At 51.9% G+C, this 21,924-nt stretch overlaps 1 protein-coding gene and 2 non-coding genes across 3 annotated transcripts; all 3 read right to left on the reverse strand.

Annotated features, from left to right (window-relative positions):
* Positions 1–1,660: 1,660 nt before the first annotated feature.
* Positions 1,661–4,769, reverse strand: LOC123159877 (rRNA 2'-O-methyltransferase fibrillarin 1). The gene is made up of 7 exons (XM_044577686.1): positions 4,629–4,769; positions 4,235–4,542; positions 3,910–4,005; positions 3,715–3,792; positions 3,455–3,631; positions 2,138–2,206; positions 1,661–2,030 (listed from the first exon to the last, which is right to left on the reverse strand). Exons 1-7 carry the CDS (start codon positions 4,648–4,650, stop codon positions 1,857–1,859), a joined length of 924 nt encoding a protein of 307 aa, XP_044433621.1. The 5' UTR covers positions 4,651–4,769; the 3' UTR covers positions 1,661–1,856.
* Positions 2,898–2,972, reverse strand: LOC123163416 (small nucleolar RNA snoR60). The gene has a single exon (XR_006481883.1). It is a non-coding gene; the product is annotated as a small nucleolar RNA snoR60 (small nucleolar RNA).
* Positions 3,249–3,323, reverse strand: LOC123163415 (small nucleolar RNA snoR60). Its single transcript, XR_006481882.1, has one exon. It is a non-coding gene; the product is annotated as a small nucleolar RNA snoR60 (small nucleolar RNA).
* Positions 4,770–21,924: the final 17,155 nt, after the last annotated feature.

Here is a 21,924-nt window from a genome sequence, read left to right on the forward strand (position 1 = left end):
CTTAATTTTTTTAGCACGTATCTCCTTACATTTTTCCCACGGGGTTTTCAAGGAGAATCTTTATCAAGATGGGGAGTGTTAGGATTAATTAATGATTGTTAATTAAGGGATAATCCCTGCTAACAGCAGGCAGTTGCATCTGTCGCGTCGGTTCCCTGCCAAATAGGCACCTAGTGGTGTCTCAGAGATAAAGCATGATTCAGCTCTGATCAGGGCATAAAATTTGGGTAAAGGTTTAGCGACGGCAGACCGGCCGAAGCTTTTGGCCGGTCGCGCTGGCTCGCGCGCTACGCGCTTGTCTCTAATACAAGCCACGTAACCAGTAAGGCCCACCAACCGCTCGTTCTTCTTCCTTATCCTCACTTGGAGCACCCCAGCCACCAATCCCCCACATCTCTATCTCACCCTCTCGCATCTCCGGCTGGCTCACGCTGGTCATGGCCGCCGCCAACTATACACACAGCCAGATGCCGCCCCATGAAATTGCTGCTGCCCAGGCCCACGCGCACCCCAGGAACTGCTGCGGGGAACCAAGTCAGTGATGACGGACGCAGACTGACGATGGTCATCCACCACTTCCCTTCTCGTCCATCTCCGGCCAAGGCCATGGCGTACTCGCAGCTCCGCGGCTGCATGGCGTGCTACAACCAGTAACCGGCCATGCTACAACCGGTGGCCGGATTTGTTATAAGGGAGTGTGGCGGCAACGCTGGTGCTGCATTTTTGCTGCTGCCGGCACCGGGAAAGCTACCACCGGCGACGGGATTTGCTACAACCAGTGGGGCCATACCACAGTGGTGGTGACCACGGCCCGACGGTAGTGCTGCAACCAGCTTGTATTTTGCTACAACCAACCCCATTTTTTGCTACTACCGTCTTCGAATTTTGCTGGAAACCCATTCTTTGCTACCACCGTCTTGATTTTTGCTACAACCAGTGTGTGATTTTGCTTCCACCGTATCATGTTTTTGCTGGAACCGGCGGCTCGTATTTTTTTGGTTCCATCTCCCATGCGAGTTTTTTGCCGGAGCCGGGGTCCCATTTTCTTTTTTGCTTCCATAGTATGTTTGTTTTGCTGGAATCGGCACAGTTTTCGCTACCACCACTTTTTTGGTTGTAAGCTACGCGGTTGTGCCATTTTGATTTTGTAACCGGCGACGAGGATGGTCGGTTGTCATTGGACTGCAGCTACCGCATCGGAGTTGCGGCCGTCGCCATGGGGAGCTGCAACCGCAAGAAGCAGGCTGCTAACATGCACGAAGCCGGCGACGACAACCGACAGCGATGACGGCGACCGGCAGGGAAGCGACGGCCGGAGAACGTGCAGGTGGTGTTTCGAGGCCGGGGCATCGCGCGGTGTCGATTGACTTTTCTTTTTTTGCTAACATGCACGAAGCCGGCGACGACAACCGACAGCGATGACGGCGACCGGCAGGGAAGCGACGGCCGGAGAACGTGCAGGTGGTGTTTCGAGGCCGGGGCATCGCGCGGTGTCGGTTGACTTTTCTTTTTTTTCTCTGCGGGCGAGTGGTTAACGAGGAAGAAGATTTAGGCTTTTTTATCGGTTAGCAGGTAGTATCAGACGGCTGCGGGCCGACCGGCCCAAATTTGGGCCGGTGCGCCGGCGCAGAGTACTGGCCTAAAATTTGACAGGTGAAAATGAGACGAGTAATGGTTTCATGGATAACACTGCAACAAGTCAACAATTGCCAACACGCATGCAAAATCATTCAGCCATTCACCAAGATATAAACCAAGTAGCTACAGAACCAACTTTGTCTAAGCTTATCACCAACACCTAAGTTCCTAGTACTAATTAACGACAGACCCTCATAACAAAGTATTAACTATTTCCTTCAAGTCGCCTTGGGCTTCTTAGGCATCCTGTAGCCACCGACAACGCAGGCATGGTCACGCTCGAAGGGCTCCAGGGTCACCTGCTCCGAAGGCTTGAACTGCTCAAGCTTCAGCTTCTCAACTTCGGCGGCAAACACGGCCTCAGGGGCCTGGGTGGAGTCGATACAGTTGGCCTGGCATATTTGGAAGAACCATCAGATCAATGCAAATCTCTGGCATTTCCAGGACATCATCTTCCAGGGCAAATGCAATGTTTCTTGAATCTGGAATCAGTACATACCTTGATTGAAATGACAAAGTGACCACCATTCTTCAAGAAGTATGAAGCATTAAGGGCCAAGATCCTAGCCTGCAGGACAGAAGATAGTTTGACAGGTTTAAGAACATTGGCACAGTTTAGAATCACTGATGAATGTTTGCAAGCAATATTGGAATATTTGTTGTTCCAGCTGATATCTGAACACTAATTTTAAAAATAGACAGCCTACATATAATGTATTTAGCTAACACAAAAGACAATTGCATTTCTTAAATCTTAGTCAATAACCATCAGTATGTTGTAAGAGATGGGACGTGCAAACTAAATGTCCCAAACATAATAAATTCAGTTGACACTGCTGTTTAACCCTGCAACCTTGAAAAGGTATACATATCAGTAAAGACAACACCATAAGTAGTAACTAAAATGAACCACCATATGCACAAATCGTTCATAGTATTATAGTACAGAAGGTACGCATGCCACGGTTCTATCAGCAAGGGGGTAGTTGCAAACCAAAGCGGAAAAGGGAGAAGCAATTATACTTTTATCAAATCTGAAATTGTACAGTGGCAAGGTTCGACAAGCAAGCATAAATCAAACTTCCAAACTGAAGGTAAAAACACAAAGAAAGAACAAGTTACAGGAGGCGAATTATTGCAAGCCAATGAAATGGAATCAAAACAAAAATACCATTCAAAGTGAAGTAAGAAAATCCAAGTGTAATCAAAAATCAAGAAAAAAAATGGTGATACAAAAAATAGGAATTTTGGGCGTTAAGAGCATCAGAGACTCGATTTTGCATCATCCATTGTGATGTCCTGAAGGGGAATCCGAGTTAGCTCATCATCAGCAATTGCACCAATACAGCCAAAGAAAACTAGGAAAGCAATGCAAACAGATAAACCATAACAGCAAACAATAATCCAATGTAAATCATTATTACAAAAACTGAGCGGTCCTGTTCAAATAATTATAAACATAAATAAATGGATAGTGCTATTGGATACTATTGCAATGGGAACAGTTTCATGAAACATCCAATGTGATGACAACAAAACGGAAGCATAGCAAATTCAAAATAAAAAATGCAGCAAAATAACTAAGAAATTGACTAGCATTGGGCTTAAAATGCATCAGATACTCGATTTTGCATCATCCATTGTGATGTCCTGAAGGGGAATCCGAGTAAGCTCATCGTTTGCTAAGCTCCAATGTAGCCACAGAAGGTGATCAAACCATAGCAGTTAATGACATACCACAACGGACAGGTTTACCGAAAGGCAATGTTAATGAGCAAATAGTTATTTGTGGGCATTTATATGCTGACAGGTATACCTGGTCAGGCTGTGCAACATCAGAGAAGATAACATCAACCATGCCGACCAACATCCGGTACTTGGCAGGGTGCCTAGCATCCTCGATGATGGGAATCACATTGGTCCTCTTCTTGGCCATGTTGACAAGATCCCTGCCACTGCGGTGCGAGAACTCCACAGCATACACCAACCCAGTCTGCAAGTCAAAAGATTGATGTAAGATAGCAACTTCCTTTAATGGAAACCATTGACCTATAGTAAGTAGCCATGAGATCTCACCGGTCCAACAATATCAGACACATGAGACACTGTCGTTCCAGAGGCAGCACCAAGATACAGCACACGAGCACCAGGAGCCTGAATTAACAAGCGCAGGGTCAGCATATGAAAAATGCTAGAAGTTTAATCTACAAAACAACCTGGAACACGAAGGTTTTGACACAAAGAACACATGCTAAAGCACAACGAGCTTACAATCCAGATGTTGTCGACGCCACCAAGAACAGCGGCGGCCAGCTTTGACCTGAAGGGGTTCCACACCCTGTACTCAACCTTGGTGCCGTCCTCGTTCTGCAATACCAGAGAGGAAAGAAGCATACTTTCATTGATATATGCACAATGAGCACAACTGAGCAGGAAATCTGATATCACAAGGAAACAATCATCTAAAAAGATCATACAAACAAGCAATTGCACTGAAGCTAAGCTGGTTTAACCTAGGTTGACCTATATCCCACCCCTCGTAGCAGATGGAAGACCGTGATATGGTGCAAGAGCGGGGCAGCGAGCGAGCACTAACCTGGACGGAGACGCGCTTCTCGCCGTAGACGGACTCCCCGGCGACCATGTTCTTGGTGCAGAGCGCGTCCTCCTTGGCCTTGGCGATGAAGACGCCGTCGTGCTTGTGCGGCACCACGACCACCTTGCTGCCGCCCTTCATGCCGGCCCCTCCCCTTCCACCGCCGCCACGACCACCACGGCCCCTGGGCGTCCTGCCTCCCCTGCCGCCCCTGCCCCCGCGGCCGCCGCCATCGCTCCTGCCGCCGAAGCCCCTGCCCCCGCGGCCGCCGCCGTCGCTCCTGCCGCCGAAACCCCTCCCGCCGCGTCCTGCGTGAAGCGTAACAGCGTCAGCGGATGAGATTGGGGGTGTGAGGACCAAGAGTAAGGTAGAGGGTAGGGAGACGGATGATTACCTCCTCGTGCCGGTGGCCTCATGGTGTCGGAAATTTGTCGCTGCCGCCGCCGGAGATGGAGGAAGGAGGGAGCAGGAGGAGGCTAGGGTTTTTGAGAGGGTTAGCCGCCGCCGGGGGAGCGGTAATTTTATAGACGAAGACTAGGGCCCATTTTTTTTGGAGAATAGGGCCCATTTGAGAAAGACTGGTTGAAGCAAGCCGAACAATGTGACCCAATATATGGTCGGCCATTTGAAATAGCCCATCTTATCGGGAGCCTTTTCATGGGCAAGCCCAATAAAGCGAGTAGCACTCTGTCGCAAGATAAACGAAAAAAAATGTGAATTCAAATATCTTACTGGACTCTAAAAAAATTCCCAAACTTCAAAAAAGTACGTGAATTTGGAAAAACGTTCATCAATTTTGAAAAAAGTTCAAAGAGTTGGATAAAAAGTTGATCGAATTTGAAAAAAAAATTGCACAAAATTTAACAAAAACTGAAAAGTTCATCGAATTTGGAACAAAGTTCATCGGTTTTAGAAAAATTAATTGATTTGAAAAAAACCTGAAATATAAGTTCATAGAATTTGAAAATAAATGCATGCAACTTAAAAAGAAAGAAAAATGAAAAACGAAACGTCGAAAATCCAGGTGGAAACGTGAAAAACAAACGAACTGAAAAATAAATGGGCCAGTCCGCTAATCGGCGCTTAAGGCGCCGTTTAGGGAATGCCCATCTCTTGCGTTGGCCCCGCTCGGTGCTAGTGGGCTCGCTCAGTAAGGGACGCGTTGAGGAGTGGTTTTGCATCGGTTTTCTTTGTTTGTTTTCCTTTTTCCTTTCCTTTTTCTTGATTTTCTTTGTTTCTTTCTTCGTTACTTTGTTTTTCTATTTTCCGTATACATAAGAAACATTTCTTTATACGCATTTAACAATTTTCAAATACATGATTAGCATTTTTTAATATATGTTTTGACTTCTACTTTTCTATACATATTATGCATTTTTTTTATAAATATGAAACACTTTAATAAATGTTAAAGATCTTTTAAATGCATGAATAACAATTTGAAAAATATACATTCTTCTACTTTTTCATGCACATGTACATTTTCTTATACACCTATTTTGTTGTACATGGTTAACATTTTAATATACATGATCAATATATTTTTAAACACATGTTTTGAACATTTTTTGGAATACGTATTAAACATTTTTTAATTACATGAACATGTTCTAACATTGTATAACATGTTTTCATGAACACGTTTTTTGCAGCACGTGAACAGTTTTTTGAATGCTATCAACGCTTTTTGTAACTACGCTAACAAAAAATCTGTGCTGTGTTAACATTTTCTAAATTCAGGTATTTTGTAAATTTTTAAGTTGCTTAAGTTTTTGGAATATATGCATTTTAGAAATATTTTTGAAAATATAACAAAATAAAAAATGAACGGTTGAAATAAAAAAGTGAACTAAACAAACTAACGTGGGCCGGCCCATAGCGACAGGAAGACAGGCAGACAACGCTGGTTGAGGCAAGACCTCTTTCTGGTTATAGATAAGCGACATATAGCCGCGCCCGTCAGAACACCATCGTCGTTCATCTTCATGTTGTCGGGTGTAGAACAAGGGTGTAGTTAGAATCTTCTCAAGAAACAAAAAGATGCAGATGGAGTTCTTTGCCGAGATGAGTATGGAAAGTCCTGGGGGCGTCAGCACTCAGAAGTGTTGTTCGATTGACTCGATGATCCCCCCATACATTCTTTTGTTTTAGGGTTCATTTATACATTCTTGTAAGCGTTGATATTATGATAAAGCGGCATTGTTGTTCTAAAAAAAAGAGTCAGAACGGAGCTCAAACTTAATTTGCATATATCTTCTAAAAAAGCGCAAAATTTACCTAGAAAAAGGAACACAACATTAATTATGTCATCTAAAAATGTTATATCTCCAAGATAACCAGGAATCATTTTTCCAAACAAAAAATCTAAGGAGGAAAATCGAATCAGTATGAATTGTTGTGCATGATGACTGCCATTCCACTCCATTCCATTCCATGATAAGGTGTTGCTTTTCAAAGTTATAAGAGACTCTTGGCCCTTGACTAGTCCCTGTCCTGGCAGTAGCATTCAGCGGCTGGTGGCTGGCCAGATGGCCTAACAGAAGGACAAAAGAGCAAGGAAGAACCTGATCCACCGCCATGTAAGATTAAGCTGCAAGAAAGATGAGGACCTACCAGGATAGCCATCCAAAGGTTGTTCCAAAAGAGACATGGGAATGAAAGCGAGGCTCCTGCCATGATGGCTGACAGGGACACCAAATCTGCATAAACCATTTAGTAGTACGTCTAGTCATGGTCTACTAACCAGCACTACCACAGCCTGAACACAGAGAGAGAGAAAGAGAAGGTAGTACAACCATGTATGTAGCGTATACATGTTGCTTGTTACTTTGATGTTTTGCTTCTTGTTTTTTACTCAAAATGTTGATCATTTTAGCTACAAGTGGTTGAGATTTGAGAACAGAGCTAGCTGCTAGCACCATCCTCCTGCTGATATGCATGCATGTCACACCGTTAATGGACTGGCTTATGCTTGACAGCTCGACTGCTACCCCTCTTGTTGCCCGGTCATGTCGTCCACCGCCTTGCTTCAGGCATGGAAAGTTAGATGATCATGCATGATGCATCGGTGTAGCTTGCGCAGCAAGATCTCGAAAAGTAATGCACGGTGACATGCGCCTAAAATCTGATAGATCAGGTGGCCAAGAACTCGGGGTTCACAAAAGAAATCCAGCGTAAAATCTGTACCCTTTTTGTTGTGAGCAAGGAAATGAAACATCTTTTGACCTTAGGACGACACCACACCGTCGGAACCTGGTTTTTTCACAAGGTTGACAAAGGAAAGCCTGCTGAAAATCTGGCCTATTTTTTAGAGGTGTTTCTTCACCACGAAAAATGATGGCCATGAGAATGCTTCCACTCCAAGGCCTTCTTTTCCCCATCACGGGCCACCACAACACAACGCTCTGAGTTGAATACCGGACGGTGACGGCAGAGAGTACCACGTACAGATCCCCAAGAACTCCATGAACCGTCGTACATGTGGTAGCTGTCGCTGACCAGATCACCATGGTACTACACTTGTACTACCACGAAATTTGCCGGTGTACTACTACTCACCAGTCATCAACGTCAAGCGTCACTCCGCGGCAACCCTGTCCTGGTGGTGGACGTTGCTGGCCGGCCGGTGACCTACCTTGGGGTGTGATGTGAGGCCAACTCCACCGCGCGATCCCAAACGGACGTCCGTTTTGTTCGGATTTTGTTCGTTTGGGCAGGGGAATGGGGTCGTGTCCGGGACTGTCCGGGGATGCGGTGGTCGTGCGCCCAGCGCGGGGCCGCATCCTTTACCCCATCCTATCCGCGTCTATTTAAAAGAAAATGAGAAACATATCAAATGCCAAGCCCTACTGCCGCAGTTCATCACGCACGCCGGCAACAAAGCCAGCGGCCTACACGTCCATCGCCGGCATTGAGCCAGCGGGCGGTAACACATCCCGGCCTCCAAAATGAATGGTTGTCCTCGCCGGCAACACAGCCGGCCTTCAAAATGAATGTTTTTTTCGCCGGCACACGGCCAGCGGCAACCATGCCAGCCTCCAAAAAAGAACGGCCGCGGCCGATCGGACGACCTAGTTCAGGCCGTCGGTGTCGAGCATCTCCTTCTGCCTGGCCTCGAACCAGGCTCTCGTCTTCTCGCTCATCTTCGACAAGTCCACGCTCATGATCGCCAGGGCCACCTCTTTCGCTTTAGTGGCGGCATTGGTGGCCACCCTCCGGTCCCTCCTCTTCGCCGATTCCGCGTCCAACTTGGCGATCTCCTCCGGCGTGCACTCCGACCGCGGCTTCCTTGACGCCTTGGGCTTCTTCTTCTTGGCCATTCCGGGTGGGTCGACGGCCGGGCCGCCGGAGTTCGGCTGGGCGTCGGCTATGGACGGAGGAGGGAGTGAGACGGGCGGGACGTGGGAGGGTTTGGGGGGGAATGGCGCCAAAGGGGCCGCGCGGGGGGGGGGGGGGGGGTTTGCTTTGTGTCACCGACAGGCGGGCCAGGGGCGGACAAGCGCGCGCGTCCCGCCCGTCCGCGCGCTGTCCGTTTCACCCCAAAAGCGGCGCAAACTTGATCCGCGGATGGGTCGAAAGCGGACACAAAACGGACAAATGTCCGTTTGCTCCCGCGCGCTGGGCCGCCTGGTTTGTCCGTTTTGTCCCAAATGGACGGGGCTGGACATGATAGGGTCGCGCGGTGGAGTTGGCCTGAAATGTTGATCATAGGCAGCACAACAAGAAGATGGATTTGGAAAAGTGAAGGGAAGCTTTTTCAAAAAAAAAAAGGGAGTGAAGGGAAGCTCCACCAACCCTCGGTGGCACAGAGAGGCCGACAGACAGGTTGCCGATGCTACTAGCCTACTACTGTCCCTGAAAACGAACCTTCAGCTTTCGGCTTTCAGCATGCTATGCGGACGACAGTAGGCCGGCCGAACGCTGGACGATGTTGGATCAAACGGTGTTGCTCAGTTTGGCTCTAACCACACGAGTGGCTTGCTCATCTGAAAATCGTCCAATGTTTGGGGGTGTTTGGTTTAGATGTTATGACCGGTCAGGTCTATACCAGAAAGAGGCCCACCGGGCATTAGTATTAGGGGCTTGTCTCGCAAGTTATTTTAGGCAAGTTATCTTAGGCTAAGGTTATAAATACTAGTTGTAAGACACCGTTTGAGATCAAGCAATAAAGATATTATAATCTTCTGTTGCTCGGCTCCCCAAGGAGCCGGAACCCTAGCCGCCTCTCCCAACCCTAGCCGCAACGGCGCCCGACCGCCGGCGCGCCCGCTCCAGCCTCCGTCCCCCTCCTCCTTGCCCATACAACCTACGCCGGAGGCCTGGTAGGAACCCTAGTCCTACCAATTTGGTATCCAGAGACACCAGGCCGATCATGTCGCTTCCTCCATCACCGCCGCCGCTGCCATCCACCTCCGCCCCACCACTGCTGCCGCCGGCCACCTCCTCGCCGATGACGGCGATCATGTCCGGGACCGTCACCACCACCGCGCCAGCGCCGGTCACCACCACAGCGGATCCGCCCCCGCTCCTCATGCCCGAGGAGATGTCGGGCACCCTGCGGGAGCTCGTCCACGCCGTCCGAGGCATCAGCCTCTACCTCGCCGGGCACCAGCCCTCGCCACCGAACGCCGCCACCACCGCCTATGGGCCGCCGCCGCTACAGTGGCCCGCCCCGGCCTTCCAGGCGCCCTACGGAGGGGCACCCCCGCCGCCGCTCCTGCTGCCGCACTACCCGGCCGCAGGAACCCCTTGGCCAGCGTGGCCGACCACCGCCGCATTGCTGGGGGGCCCGCCTCAGCAGTCCCTCCCGGCGCCACCGCCGGTCCCCACGACGCAGGCGCCGGTGCAGCCGCACCACCAGGCGCCGCCGCCATCGACAGCACCACCACCCGCGTCCCGGCCTACTGGTCGGCCCCTGCACAAGGTGCAGTTTCCGCCCTCGCCATCGCCGATTCCCGCGTGGGCGGCCGGCTCGTCTCCGGACTCGGTGTATACTACGGCGCCGGAACACCCGATGCCCTCTCTCCGATTTGATCGTCCCTCCAGCTCGGCGAACTACGCCCCAGAGATACCCGACCCAGCACACGCGCTACCGTTTACTGCAGCCCCCGGGCACGGTGGTCCGACACCCCCTCGCTTTGCCAAACTGGATTTCGCCACTTACGACGGCACGGAGGACCCCCCTCAACTGGCTCAACCAGTGCGAGCAGTTTTTTCGAGGGCAGCGGACGCTCGCTTCAGATCGCACCTGCCTCGCATCCTATCATCTCCGAGGCGCGGCGCAGACTTGGTACTACGCCCTCGAGCAGGACGAGGGCGGCATGCCACCATGGGAGCGCTTCCGGGAGCTTTGTCTCCTCCGGTTCGGGCCTCCTATCCGCGGGAGCCGACTGGCGGCCCTCGGTCGCTTGCCTTTCACATCCACGGTGCAGGACTACGCCGACCGCTTCCAGACCCTGGCATGCCATGCGCCGGGCGTCTCCGCGACTCAGCGCGCCGAGTTATTTGTGGGCGGATTACCGGACCATATTCGCGTGGACGTCGAGCTCCGGGATCCCCCCGACCTCCAGACGGCCATGTACTACGCCCGGGCCTTCGAGCAGCGGGCTCAGGCGCTGCAGCAACCGGCCGACCGGGGCGGCCGCCTTCCCAGTCGACCCGCACCATCACCAGGCCGGCCTCCTCCAGCCCCGGCGACCACATCTCCGGCCACCACCCGAACCTTCCGTCGGTTGTCACCGGCCGAGCAGCAGGAGCGTCGCCGTCAGGGCCTCTGCTTCAACTGCGATGAGCCCTACTTGCCGACCCATGTCTGCCCCCGCCTATTTTACTTGGAGATGGTCGACTACACCGAGGCGGACGACTCGACCGACGAGCCACCACCCGCGGCGGCCGCGGACGCGCCCGCGGATTCTACGGCAACGGCGTGCGTCGTCTCCCTCCACGCTCTCGCCAGCATCCGTGGCAAGCGGACCATGCTGTTACCGGTGACGGTCCATGGCGAGCGGCTGGTGGCCCTGCTGGATACTGGCTCCACCCATAATTTCCTACCCGCGGCGACCATGCGTCGGCTAGCACTGCCGACCACGAGCGGGGAGCGCCTGCGGATCACGATGGCAAACGGCGATCGCCTCCAGTGTCATGGGCTCGCCCGCGACGTTCCCATCTCCATCGGTGGCGAGCACTTCTCCATTACCTGTGTAGGGATCGACCTCGGCTGCTTCGACTTCATCCTCGGGGTGGATTTCCTCCGGACCCTCGGGCCCATCCTGTGGGACTTCGACGTGCTCACGATGACGTTCTGGCGGCTAGGCCGCCGCATCCGGTGGGACGGCCTTGGGGGCGCCGCACCGGGCGTGCCACACCTCCAGCTGGCCGCCGTGTCCCAGGAGGCCGAGCACCCCCTGCTGGATCCCCTTCTGCAGCAGCACATCGATCTCTTCGACGAGCCACGGGGTCTTCCGCCCGCCCGGGTGTACGACCACCATATTCACCTCGTACCGGGTTCCACCCCCGTGGCGGTTCGGCCCTACCGCTACCCGCAGCTGCAGAAGGATGAGTTGGAGCGACAGTGTGCCCTTATGCTCGCGGCAGGCATCATCCGGATCTCCATGTCGCCCTTCTCCGCGCCGGTGCTTCTCGTCCGCAAGACGGACGGCACGTGGCGTTTCTGCATCGACTACCGCACCCTGAACGCGCTCACGCTCAAGGACAAGTTCCCTATATCGGTGGTCGACGAGCTCTTGGATGAGCTCCATGGGGCGCGCTTCTTCACCAAGCTCGATCTCCGCTCGGGCTATCATCAGGTGTGCATGCATCCAGATGACATCGCCACGACGGTGTTTCGCACCCACCATGGCCACTTCGAGTTCTTGGTGATGCCCTTCGGCCTCGCCAACGCCCCGGCGACTTTCCAGGCCCTGATGAACGACGTCCTTCGACCCTACTTACGACGGTTTGTGCTTGTTTTCTTTGATGACATTCTTATCTACAGCGCCACCTGGGCCGAGCACCTCCAGCACGTTGCCATTGTCTTCAACGAGCTTCGGGCGCATCACCTCCACCTTTAGCGCTCGAAGTGCTCGTTCAGGACACCTACCGTCGCCTACCTCGGCCATGTCATCTCGGCCGACGGGGTGGCTATGGACGCCGACAAGGTGGCGGCCGTCTCTGCATGGCCGACGCCTCACCCGCCGCGGGCTCTCCGCGGGTTCCTCGGCCTCGCCGGCTACTACCGGAAATTTATCCGGGAGTTCGGGCTCATCGCGGCGCCCCTCACGCGGTTGCTTCGCCGCGACGCTTTTGCCTGGGACGACGAGGCGACGACGGCGTTCGAGGCCCTCAAAGGGGCCCTCACGACGGGCCCCGTCCTCCAGATGCCCGACTTCGACCACCCGTTTGTGGTGGACTGTGACGCCTCGGGCGCCGGGTTCGGCGTCGTGCTTCATCAAGGCGATGGACCCCTCGCTTTCTTCAGCCGGCCCTTCGCTCCGCGGCATCTTAAGCTGGCGGCGTACGAGCGGGAGCTCATTGGCCTTGTACAGGTCGTTCGTCATTGGCGGCCATACTTGTGGGGACGATCCTTCCACATTTGCACGGACCACTACAGCCTGAAGTTCTTGCTGAACCAACGGCTATCGACCGTGCCGCAGCACCAGTGGATCAGCAAGCTCTTCGGCTTCGACTTCTCCGTCGAATATCAGCCGGGCCGTCTTAACATCGTGGTCGACGCGCTGTCCCGTCGTGACTCCGACCTCGCTCCCTCCACCGACGAGTCCACCGGGACGGCCCTGTGCATCCGCTCAGGGCCGACGTTCGGTCTCTTCGCCGACATTCGCCGCGCCACTGCGACGGCCGACGATGCCGTCCTTCTTTAGCAGCAGCTCATGACCGGCGACCTGGAGGAGCCTTGGCGCTTTTCTGACGGACTGCTTCTCCATGGGCGCCGGATCTTTGTTCCGGCGCATGATGATCTCCGTCACCATCGTCTTCGCGCCGACTTCTACATCCCTGGCGATCGCGCCCTGGTCCGCGACTGGGTTCGGTCTTGTCAGACTTGCCAGCGCAACAAGACAGAGACCCTGAGGCCGGCTGGTTTACTTCAGCCTTTGGAGGTGCCATCTCAGGTTTGGACGGATATATCAATGGACTTCATCGAGGGCCTTCCCAAGGTGGGCGGCAAGTCGGTCATTCTCACGGTGGTCGACCGCTTCTCCAAGTACGCCCACTTCATCGCGCTCGGTCATCCATACACGGCGGCGTCAGTGGCCAGGGCCTTCTTCGACGGCATCGTCCGTCTCCACAGGTTCCCTGCTTCAATCGTCAGTGATCGGGACCCAGTGTTCACGGGCCATGTCTAGCGCGACCTCTTCAGGATGGCGGGTGTCCAGCTTCGCCTGAGTACGGCGTTTCATCCTCAGACAGATGGTCAGTCTGAGGTGGTTAACAAGGTCATTGCCATGTATTTGCGTTGTGTGACAGGTGATGGGCCTCGCGCTTGGGTAGATTGGCTCTCTTGGGCGGAGTACTGCTACAACACCTCTTATCACTCCGCCCTGCGCGCGACGCCGTTTGAGGTGGTCTATGGTCGCCCACCCCCGCCTATACTTCCGGTGGACCCGGAGACGGCTCGGACGGAGGTTGCGAGTGACCTTATCCGCAGTCATGACGAGATGCTTGCTGAAGTTCGTCAGCGTCTCCTTCAGGCACAGCAGCTGGCCAAGCACTACTACGACGATCATCATCGCGAGGCGGAGTTCGCGGTGGGTGATTGGGTGTGGCTGCGTCTTCTCCACCGCTCTATGCAGTCACTCGACCCGCGCGCGAAGCGCAAGGTCGGCCCTCGCTACGCCGGGCCCTTCCCAATCTTGGAGCGCATTGGGAAGGTGGCCTATCGTCTTCAGCTTCCAGCCCGCGCTCGCATCCACGACGTCTTCCATGTTGGGCTGCTCAAGCCTTTCCGTGGCGAGCCACCGGCGGCTCCCCCGGCGCTTCCTCCAATCGCCGATGGTCGCATTCTTCCCGAGCCAGCAAAGGTGTTGCAGGCGCAGCTCCGTCGTGGCGTCTGTTCGTCCTCGTTCAGTGGGCGGGCCTTCCGGAGGAGGAGGCTACTTGGGAGCAGCGTGACGAATTCCGCCAACACTATCCAGACTTTCAGCTCGAGGACGAGCTGTTTGCGCAGGCGGGGAGAGATGCTATGACCGGTCAGGTCTATACCAGAAAGAGGCCCACCGGGCATTAGTATTAGGGGCTTGTCCCGCAAGTTATCTTAGGCAAGTTATCTTAGGCTAAGGTTATAAATACTAGTTGTAAGACACCGTCTGAGATCAAGCAATAAAGATATTATAATCTTCTGTTGCCCGGCTCCCCAAGGAGCCGGAACCTTAGCCGCCTCTCCCAACCCTAGCCGCGATGGCGCCCGACCGCCGGCGCGCCCGCTCCAGCCTCCGTCCCCCTCCTCCTTGCCCATACAACCTACGCCGGAGGCCTGGTAGGAACCCTAGTCCTACCATTAGAAGTCCTAGGACTTTTTCTAGTCCCAGGGACTAATAAAAAAGACTCTCTAGTAGAGCCTTTTTTTAGTCTCTGTAAAAAAGTCCCTCCCGTTTGGTTCCTAGGGACTTTTTAGGAACTTTTTCTAGTCTCTGGGACTAAAAAGTCCCTGAACCAAACACCCCCAAAGGTGTAGCGGCGCTCGCATGAATATATAGCACTTCCTCCCCCGATCCATATTAATTACTAACGCTGGAGAGAGTACTACCTCTCTCTCAGTTTACAGGGCGTGCGCGTACCCCTAGGTCGTCAATTTGACCAACCTAATACAAGTCATATATTACAAAAAATATACCAACATAAACTTCGGAGTTTCTACTTTCAAAAGATATAATTTTTGTGTTATATAGTTTATATTAGGGTGATAAAATTGGCAACCTAGGTATACGCGTAGGACTTGTAAACTGAAACGGAGGTAGTAGTTCTCTTGAAAATCGAGGGCATGCAGGCGAAAAGTACGGTACTAGTTTTTTTTTCCCCAAATGCCTTTCAGTTTGTATTCTAGTACTATTTTCTACTCTATCTAGCACACGTTGCCGGACGTGTTCATGCCGCGCACCGCATCCACAGCTCCGCATGCACCAACAACTCCTCACGCATGGCATGGATCAGGCGATCAGCTGAATCACCTGAATGTATAATGTGCCCCTCCATCACCCGCAGCTAAGCCTGTCTTAACAAAGAGGCAGAGCTGATGGATGATTATTCTAGTTGGTGCAGTATTATTCTACTGTTGTCAGCCATGATTCACTCGGTCGTCAGGGTCTCTAGGTGCACGTGCAGTTGCAGATGCAGTGCAAGCACACAGGATCTGGCTCTGTTGAGTAAAGCAAAGCCGGTGGCACAGTTCAGTGCTTCGTCGAATCTGCATTTGCCATGCTAGTATAACATTGGTGCAAAACCTGCTTCCACGAGGCCATCCACTTTGAGCCATGGCCTCCGGTACGTGTGGCGGTTGGGACTTGCCGGGTCGGCTGGGTGGGCTTTTGGGCGATAGGTCTCCATGCCTTGTCCAGTTATCCTCGTGGCCTTGCTTTCACTTCACTTGCCGTGCTGGGGTTGTTCGCAAAACGAGTGTCTGCACGCGACCGACCAGCGTTACTGTCACTTTGGTAGCATGAACAAGTGGTATCACGCTTCATGCATCTCGGTAAAAAAAAACGTGCCTTGGCCTTTGAGTGGACGAGTTAGGGCGTGACAGCCTGACAGATGATCAATGGCTTTTTCTTCTTCAAGCGTTTTCTCCTTTCCCCCACGGTAACTAAGGCAAACTCTCTCGAGGCTTCGTCGGCTAGCCCATGAATTTGGCTTCACTTTGCCTGCCGCTCCGACTGTCGGTGACGTACCAATGTCTTGACTCTAACTGGTAGTTTAAGTTAGGGTCTTTTAATCTTCGCATATGCAGTGCTTGAGCGAATGGCGGCCCTTCTTCTTTGAGTTTGTTTTTCAGACTTTGATCCTTTCTTGAGTTTGTCCATCGTAGTCGACGCAGCTCTGACGTAGATTCCTATTGTCTTCTTGGAACGGTGATGTCAGGGTTTCTCTTTGTGCGCGCGCGACGGCGAGGTTTGGTGTCGGTTGCTTCAGATGTATTCATGGGTTCAACGGCAACAACTGCGGCTCCAGGGCGTTGGTCCTTAGGGCACGTGCACGAAGACTTTTCGATAGTCATCAACAAGATCAAGCTGGCTCGAGTAGGGGAGCGATGACAGGGACACGAGGCAGTAGTAGTCACTCCATGGTCTAGAGGCCTTAATGTAATTTTTGTTATATTTGACATTGTTTTTGTACTTCTGATGAATATTGATAATAGATAGATTATTTTCTCTGGAAAAGAGCCTTTTCGGCCAAAGTTTCTCAGTGGTATAAACTTAGAGCATCTTCAACAGCCGCGTCAAACTAGCGCCGCGCCGCAAATGGGCGTTTTAGCGCGCACGCAACCGGTGTAGTTGCTCCAGCGGGCGCGCAAAAACAGCGCGCGCGACATATGCAGTTCAGCGCGCTGGCCGAAACGCAATTGCGCGCCGCTTATTTGATGCGCCCGCTCCCGCGCGCTGGACTCTCGCGCGCTTGCTCTCTCACTTCCACCCCCATCCGGGCGCGCCGCCGCCGCCGCCCGCGCCCCTCGACGACCGTTCTGGCGCTTCCCCCGCCTATCCCCGTGCCGCCGCGCTTTCACCCCCCTCCTAGTCCCGCCGGTCCTCGCGCACGCCCGTCGTCCGAGGAACAGCGCCCGAGCGCTCGCTGCCGCGCCGCGCCCGCAAGGTGTTCGACAAAACGCCTACAAGGTATGTATTGCTCAAACTTCATGAATTTGGTGCATGTTTTTAATTGTAGTTTTTATAGTATAGTATTGAACATTGTAGATGAGTTCGTCGTATGATTCTTCCGAAGAAGAATTTGATATGGAAGAGGAGGAGGATCTTGCAATGATCCTAGCTATGCATATCAATAAAAACCGAAGCACGGTGGTTCGGTTATGGGTCGGGAGAAAATTTGGAGAGATAGGATTGATGCCCATAACAGATTGATGAGGAACTATTTCGTGGAGAATCCCACATACCCGATGTGCTGGATTTGCCATGCCACATCCACACGAAGAAGGATGAGGAAGGTAATCTGATTTACCCGAAGCATACCACTCGACAATGTCGACTCCTAATCCAGCAGTTCCGAGAGAAACAACCCAATGAGAAGGAGAAGGAGTCGGACCAAGGTGAAGATGAAGAGGAGGACGATGGTTATCCCAAAGTCAATTCCACTCTGATGATTTTTGCTGACGTTGAAAGCAAGAGTCGATTGAAGGTCATCAACAGAGAAGTGAATATGGTCGCTCCTGCGGCGACGACCACCTACCTGAGATGGTCTCAGACAGCCATCACGTTCGACCAGTCTGACCATCCTGCTTGTGTGGCCACCCCTGGGAGGCAAGCACTGGTGGTCGACCCTGTGGTTGGAGGCACTCGATTGACCAAAGTACTGATGGACGGTGGCAGTGGTCTGAACATCCTCTATGCTGAGACCTTGAAGGGGATGGGCATTCCGATGTCCAAGCTTAGCGAGAGCAATATGAGTTTTTATGGTGTTATTCCTAGAAAGAAAGCTGAATCACTCGGCCAAATCGCCCTTGACGTGGTTTTCGGTGACTCGAAGCATTACCGTAAGGAGAAGTTGGCATTTGAAGTCGTGGATTTCCAGAGTGCCTATCATGCCATTTTGGGTAGGCCAGCCTATGCACGTTTTATGGCTCGACCATGTTACGTGTACCTCAAACTGAAGATGCTTGGCCCCAAAGGTGTGATCACAGTTACTGGCAATCAGCAGAAGGCTGAGGAATGTTTCCAGAAAGGTTCCAAAATCACCCACAAACAGATGGCAGCAGTCGAATTCCAAGAATATCAGAAGAATGCAGATCCGAGTGACTTGCTTCGAGCCAAGAAGCCTGCCATAGATTCCGCATTCCAGTCAACTGGTGAGACGAAACCAGTTCATATTCACCCAACGGATTCCAATGCTGCACCGACTCATATATCAACAATGCTCGACAGCAAATAGGAAGAAGCGCTCATTTAGTTCCTCCGTGAGAACTGGGACATCTTTGCATGGAAACCTTCTGACATGCCAGGTGTACCCAGGGGACTGGCCGAGCACCATTTGTGTGTCGACCCCAAAGTAAAGCCTGTCAAAGAGCACCTTCGGCGGTCCGCCGTGCAGAAGAGGAAAGCAATCGGCGAAGAAGTGGCTCGACTGTTGGCAGCAGAGTTCATCCGTGAAATCTACCACTCTGAGTGGTTAGCCAATGTAGTCATGGTTCCTAAGAATGATGATTCACTTCGTATGTGTATTGATTTCAAGCATATCAATCGGGCCTGCCCGAAAGATCACTTCCCTCTTCCTCACATCGATCAGATTGGTGACTCGACTGCGGGGTGCGAGCGCTTGTCTTTCTTGGATGCATATTCCGGATATCATCAGATCCGATTGTATGGTCCTGATGAAATAAAAACAGCCTTCATCGCCCCATTTGGGTGCTTTTGCTATGTCACCATGCCTTTCGGTTTGAAAAACGCCAGAGCCACATTCATGAGAATGATTCAGAAGTGCCTGCTCACTCAAATCAGTCGGAATGTGGAAACGTACATGGATGACATCATGGTCAAGTCCCGCAAAGGTTCCGACCTATTGATTGACCTTGCAGAAACCTTTGCCAACCTGAGGAGGTACGATATCAAGCTTAATCCATCAAAATGCACATTCGGAGTTCCAGGAGGAAAGTTACTCGGTTTTCTCATTTCCGAACGAGGGATCGACGCCAATCCAGAAAAAGTTGATACCATCCTCCGAATGAAACGCCCTATGTGAGTGCATGATGTTCAGAAGCTGACCGGTTGTTTGGCCGCCCCGAGTCGATTCATTTCTCGTCTCGGTGAAAAGGCCTTGCCCCTTTACCAACTGATGAAGAAATCTGATAAGTTCGAGTGGACTGAAGAAGCTGATGCAACGTTTGCAGAGCTCAAAACCCTGCTTTCCACCCAGCTGGTGCTCACTGCGCCAATCAGCAAAGAGCCTTTACTGCTTTACATTGCAGCCACTGGACAAGTCGTCAGCACAGTACTCACGGTCGAGCGAGAAGAAGAAGGAAAAGCTTACAAGGTTCAACGCCCAGTCTATTATCTTTCTGAAGTTTTCACTCAATCCAAGCAACGATACCCACATTATCAGAAGGTTGTCTATGGAATATACATGACCATGAAGAAGGTTTCACATTATTTCTCTGACCACTCCATTACAATCATCAGGGACGCGCCACTATCTGAAATTCTGAATAACAGAGACGCAACTGGTCGAGTGGCAAAATGGGCAATTGAACTCCTTCCATTAGATATCAAGTTCGAGGCAAAGAAGGCTATCAAGTCTCAAGCAATTGTAGATTTCCTTGCCGAGTGGATTGAGCAGCAATTGCCGACTCAAGTTCACTCGGAGCATTGGACTATGTTCTTTGATGGCTCCAAGATGCTGAATGGTTCAGGCGCTGGAGTAGTTTTGGTATCCCCCCGCGGAGACAAGCTTAGTTATGTTCTCCGGATTCATTTTGATTCCTCCAATAATGAAGCCGAATATGAAGCACTTATATACGGGTTGCGTATGGCCATTTCACTCGGCGTCCGTCGCCTTATGGTCTACGACGACTCAGATTTGGTGGTTAACCAAGTGATGAAGGAATGGGATGTCAGGAGCCCAGCCATGACTGGTTATTGCAATACAGTGAGAAAGCTGGAGAAGAGGTTTGAAGGTTTGGAGCTCCACCATATACCCCGACTAAAAAATCAAGCTGCAGATGAGTTGGCCAAGATAGGTTCAAAGAGGGAGGCCATTCCCCGAAATGTGTTTTTGGAGCATATTCATTCGTCTTCAGTTCAAGAAGATCCTTTCACCGAAGAATCACCACAGCCCAAGAGTGCCACAGATCCGACTAAAGTCGAAATCCCAGCCGTGGTCGACTTAGTCATGGAGGTTTTGGTCATCACTCCCGACTGGACAGTGCCATACATTGCATACATTCTTAGGAAGGAACTCCCAGAGGATGAAGAAGAGGCTCGACATATCGTCCGACGGTCTAAAGCCTTTACTGTGATAAAAGGACAGTTGTTCAGAGAAAGTGTAACTGGGGCCTGCCAGAAGTGCATCATGCCAGAGGAAGGTCGAATGATCCTCAATGATATTCACTCGGGGACCTATGGTCACCATGTGTCCTCTCGGACCATCATGGCCAAAGCATACCGAGCCGGATTTTACTGGCCGCACGCCAACGAGATGGCAAAGGAAATAGTGGACAAGTGTGAAGGTTGTCAGTTTTATTCCAACATGTCTCATAAACCTGCATCAGCTCTGAAGACTATTCCACTTGTCTGGCCTTTTGCTGTTTGGGGATTGGACATGGTTGGACCTCTGAGGACCGGCAAGAGCGGATTTACCCATGTGCTGGTAGCAGTTGACAAGTTTACCAAGTGGATCGAAGCCAAGCTTATTAAAAACCTTGAAGCAAGTACTGTTGTGAGCTTCATCAGAGAGTTGATATTCAGGTATGGCGTACTGCATAGCATCATCATTGATAACGGATCGAACTTCGACTCCGATGAGTTCAGAGCCTTTTGTGCTTCCCAAGGCACGAGGGTCGATTACGCTTTGGTCGCCCATCCTTAGTCGAATGGGCAGGCTGAGCGAGCGAATGGATTGATTCTCAAAGGACTGAAGCCCCGGTTAATGCGTGACCTCAAGCACGCTGCAGGAGCTTGGGTCGATCAGCTCCCATTGGTGCTTTGGGGGCTGAGGACCACCCCCAATTGGTCGACTGGACGAACTCCATTCTTTTTAGTCTACGGAGCCGAAGCCGTTTTGCTAAGCGATTTGCTCCACAACGCTCCTCGAGTCAAACTCTTCTCAGAAGAGGAAGCAGAACAAGCTCTCCAAGATGCAGTCGACCTCCTGGAGGAAGAAAGAGAGATGACCTTGATCCGGTCGACCATTTATCAGCAAGACTTGCGTCGATTCCATGCCAGGAACATAAGGGGTCATGCATTCCAGGAAGGGGACTTGGTCCTCCGAGTGGATCAGCAGAAGCCACACAAGCTCGCCCCCGCTTGGGAAGGCCCTTTTGTCGTCACCAAGGTGCTCCACAATGGGGCATACCGTCTCTTCAACGTCGAGCACAACAAAGATGAACCACGCGCCTGGAATGCGGAACTGCTCCGCCCTTTTTACTCTTAAGTATTTAGACTGATGAGATGTAATAAGAAGTACCTCTTAGTTTGATTATCAAAAGACATAATTTTATAGTCTTCCGAATGATTGTTGTTTATTTCCTTTGTATGTGTTGCCTTAGCTGCGAATCTGTTTCGCCTAAGATGAAGTTATTAAAATCCTACCGAGTGGTGAGTCCGCCTCCCACTCGAGGGCTTAGTTGCAGCCCAGTGCTCGCCTAAGTTTAAAAATCCTACCGAGTGGTGAGTCTGCCTCTCACTCGGAGGCTTAGCTGCAGCCCAGTGCTCGCCTAAGTTTGAAAAATCCTACCGAGTGGTGAGTCCGCCTCCCGCTCGGGGGCTTAGCTGCAGCCCAGTGCTCGCCTAAGTTTGAAAAAT

The sequence above is a fragment of the Triticum aestivum genome, chromosome 7B, assembly GCF_018294505.1.
Source record: "Triticum aestivum cultivar Chinese Spring chromosome 7B, IWGSC CS RefSeq v2.1, whole genome shotgun sequence".
Classification (NCBI taxonomy): domain Eukaryota; kingdom Viridiplantae; phylum Streptophyta; class Magnoliopsida; order Poales; family Poaceae; genus Triticum; species Triticum aestivum.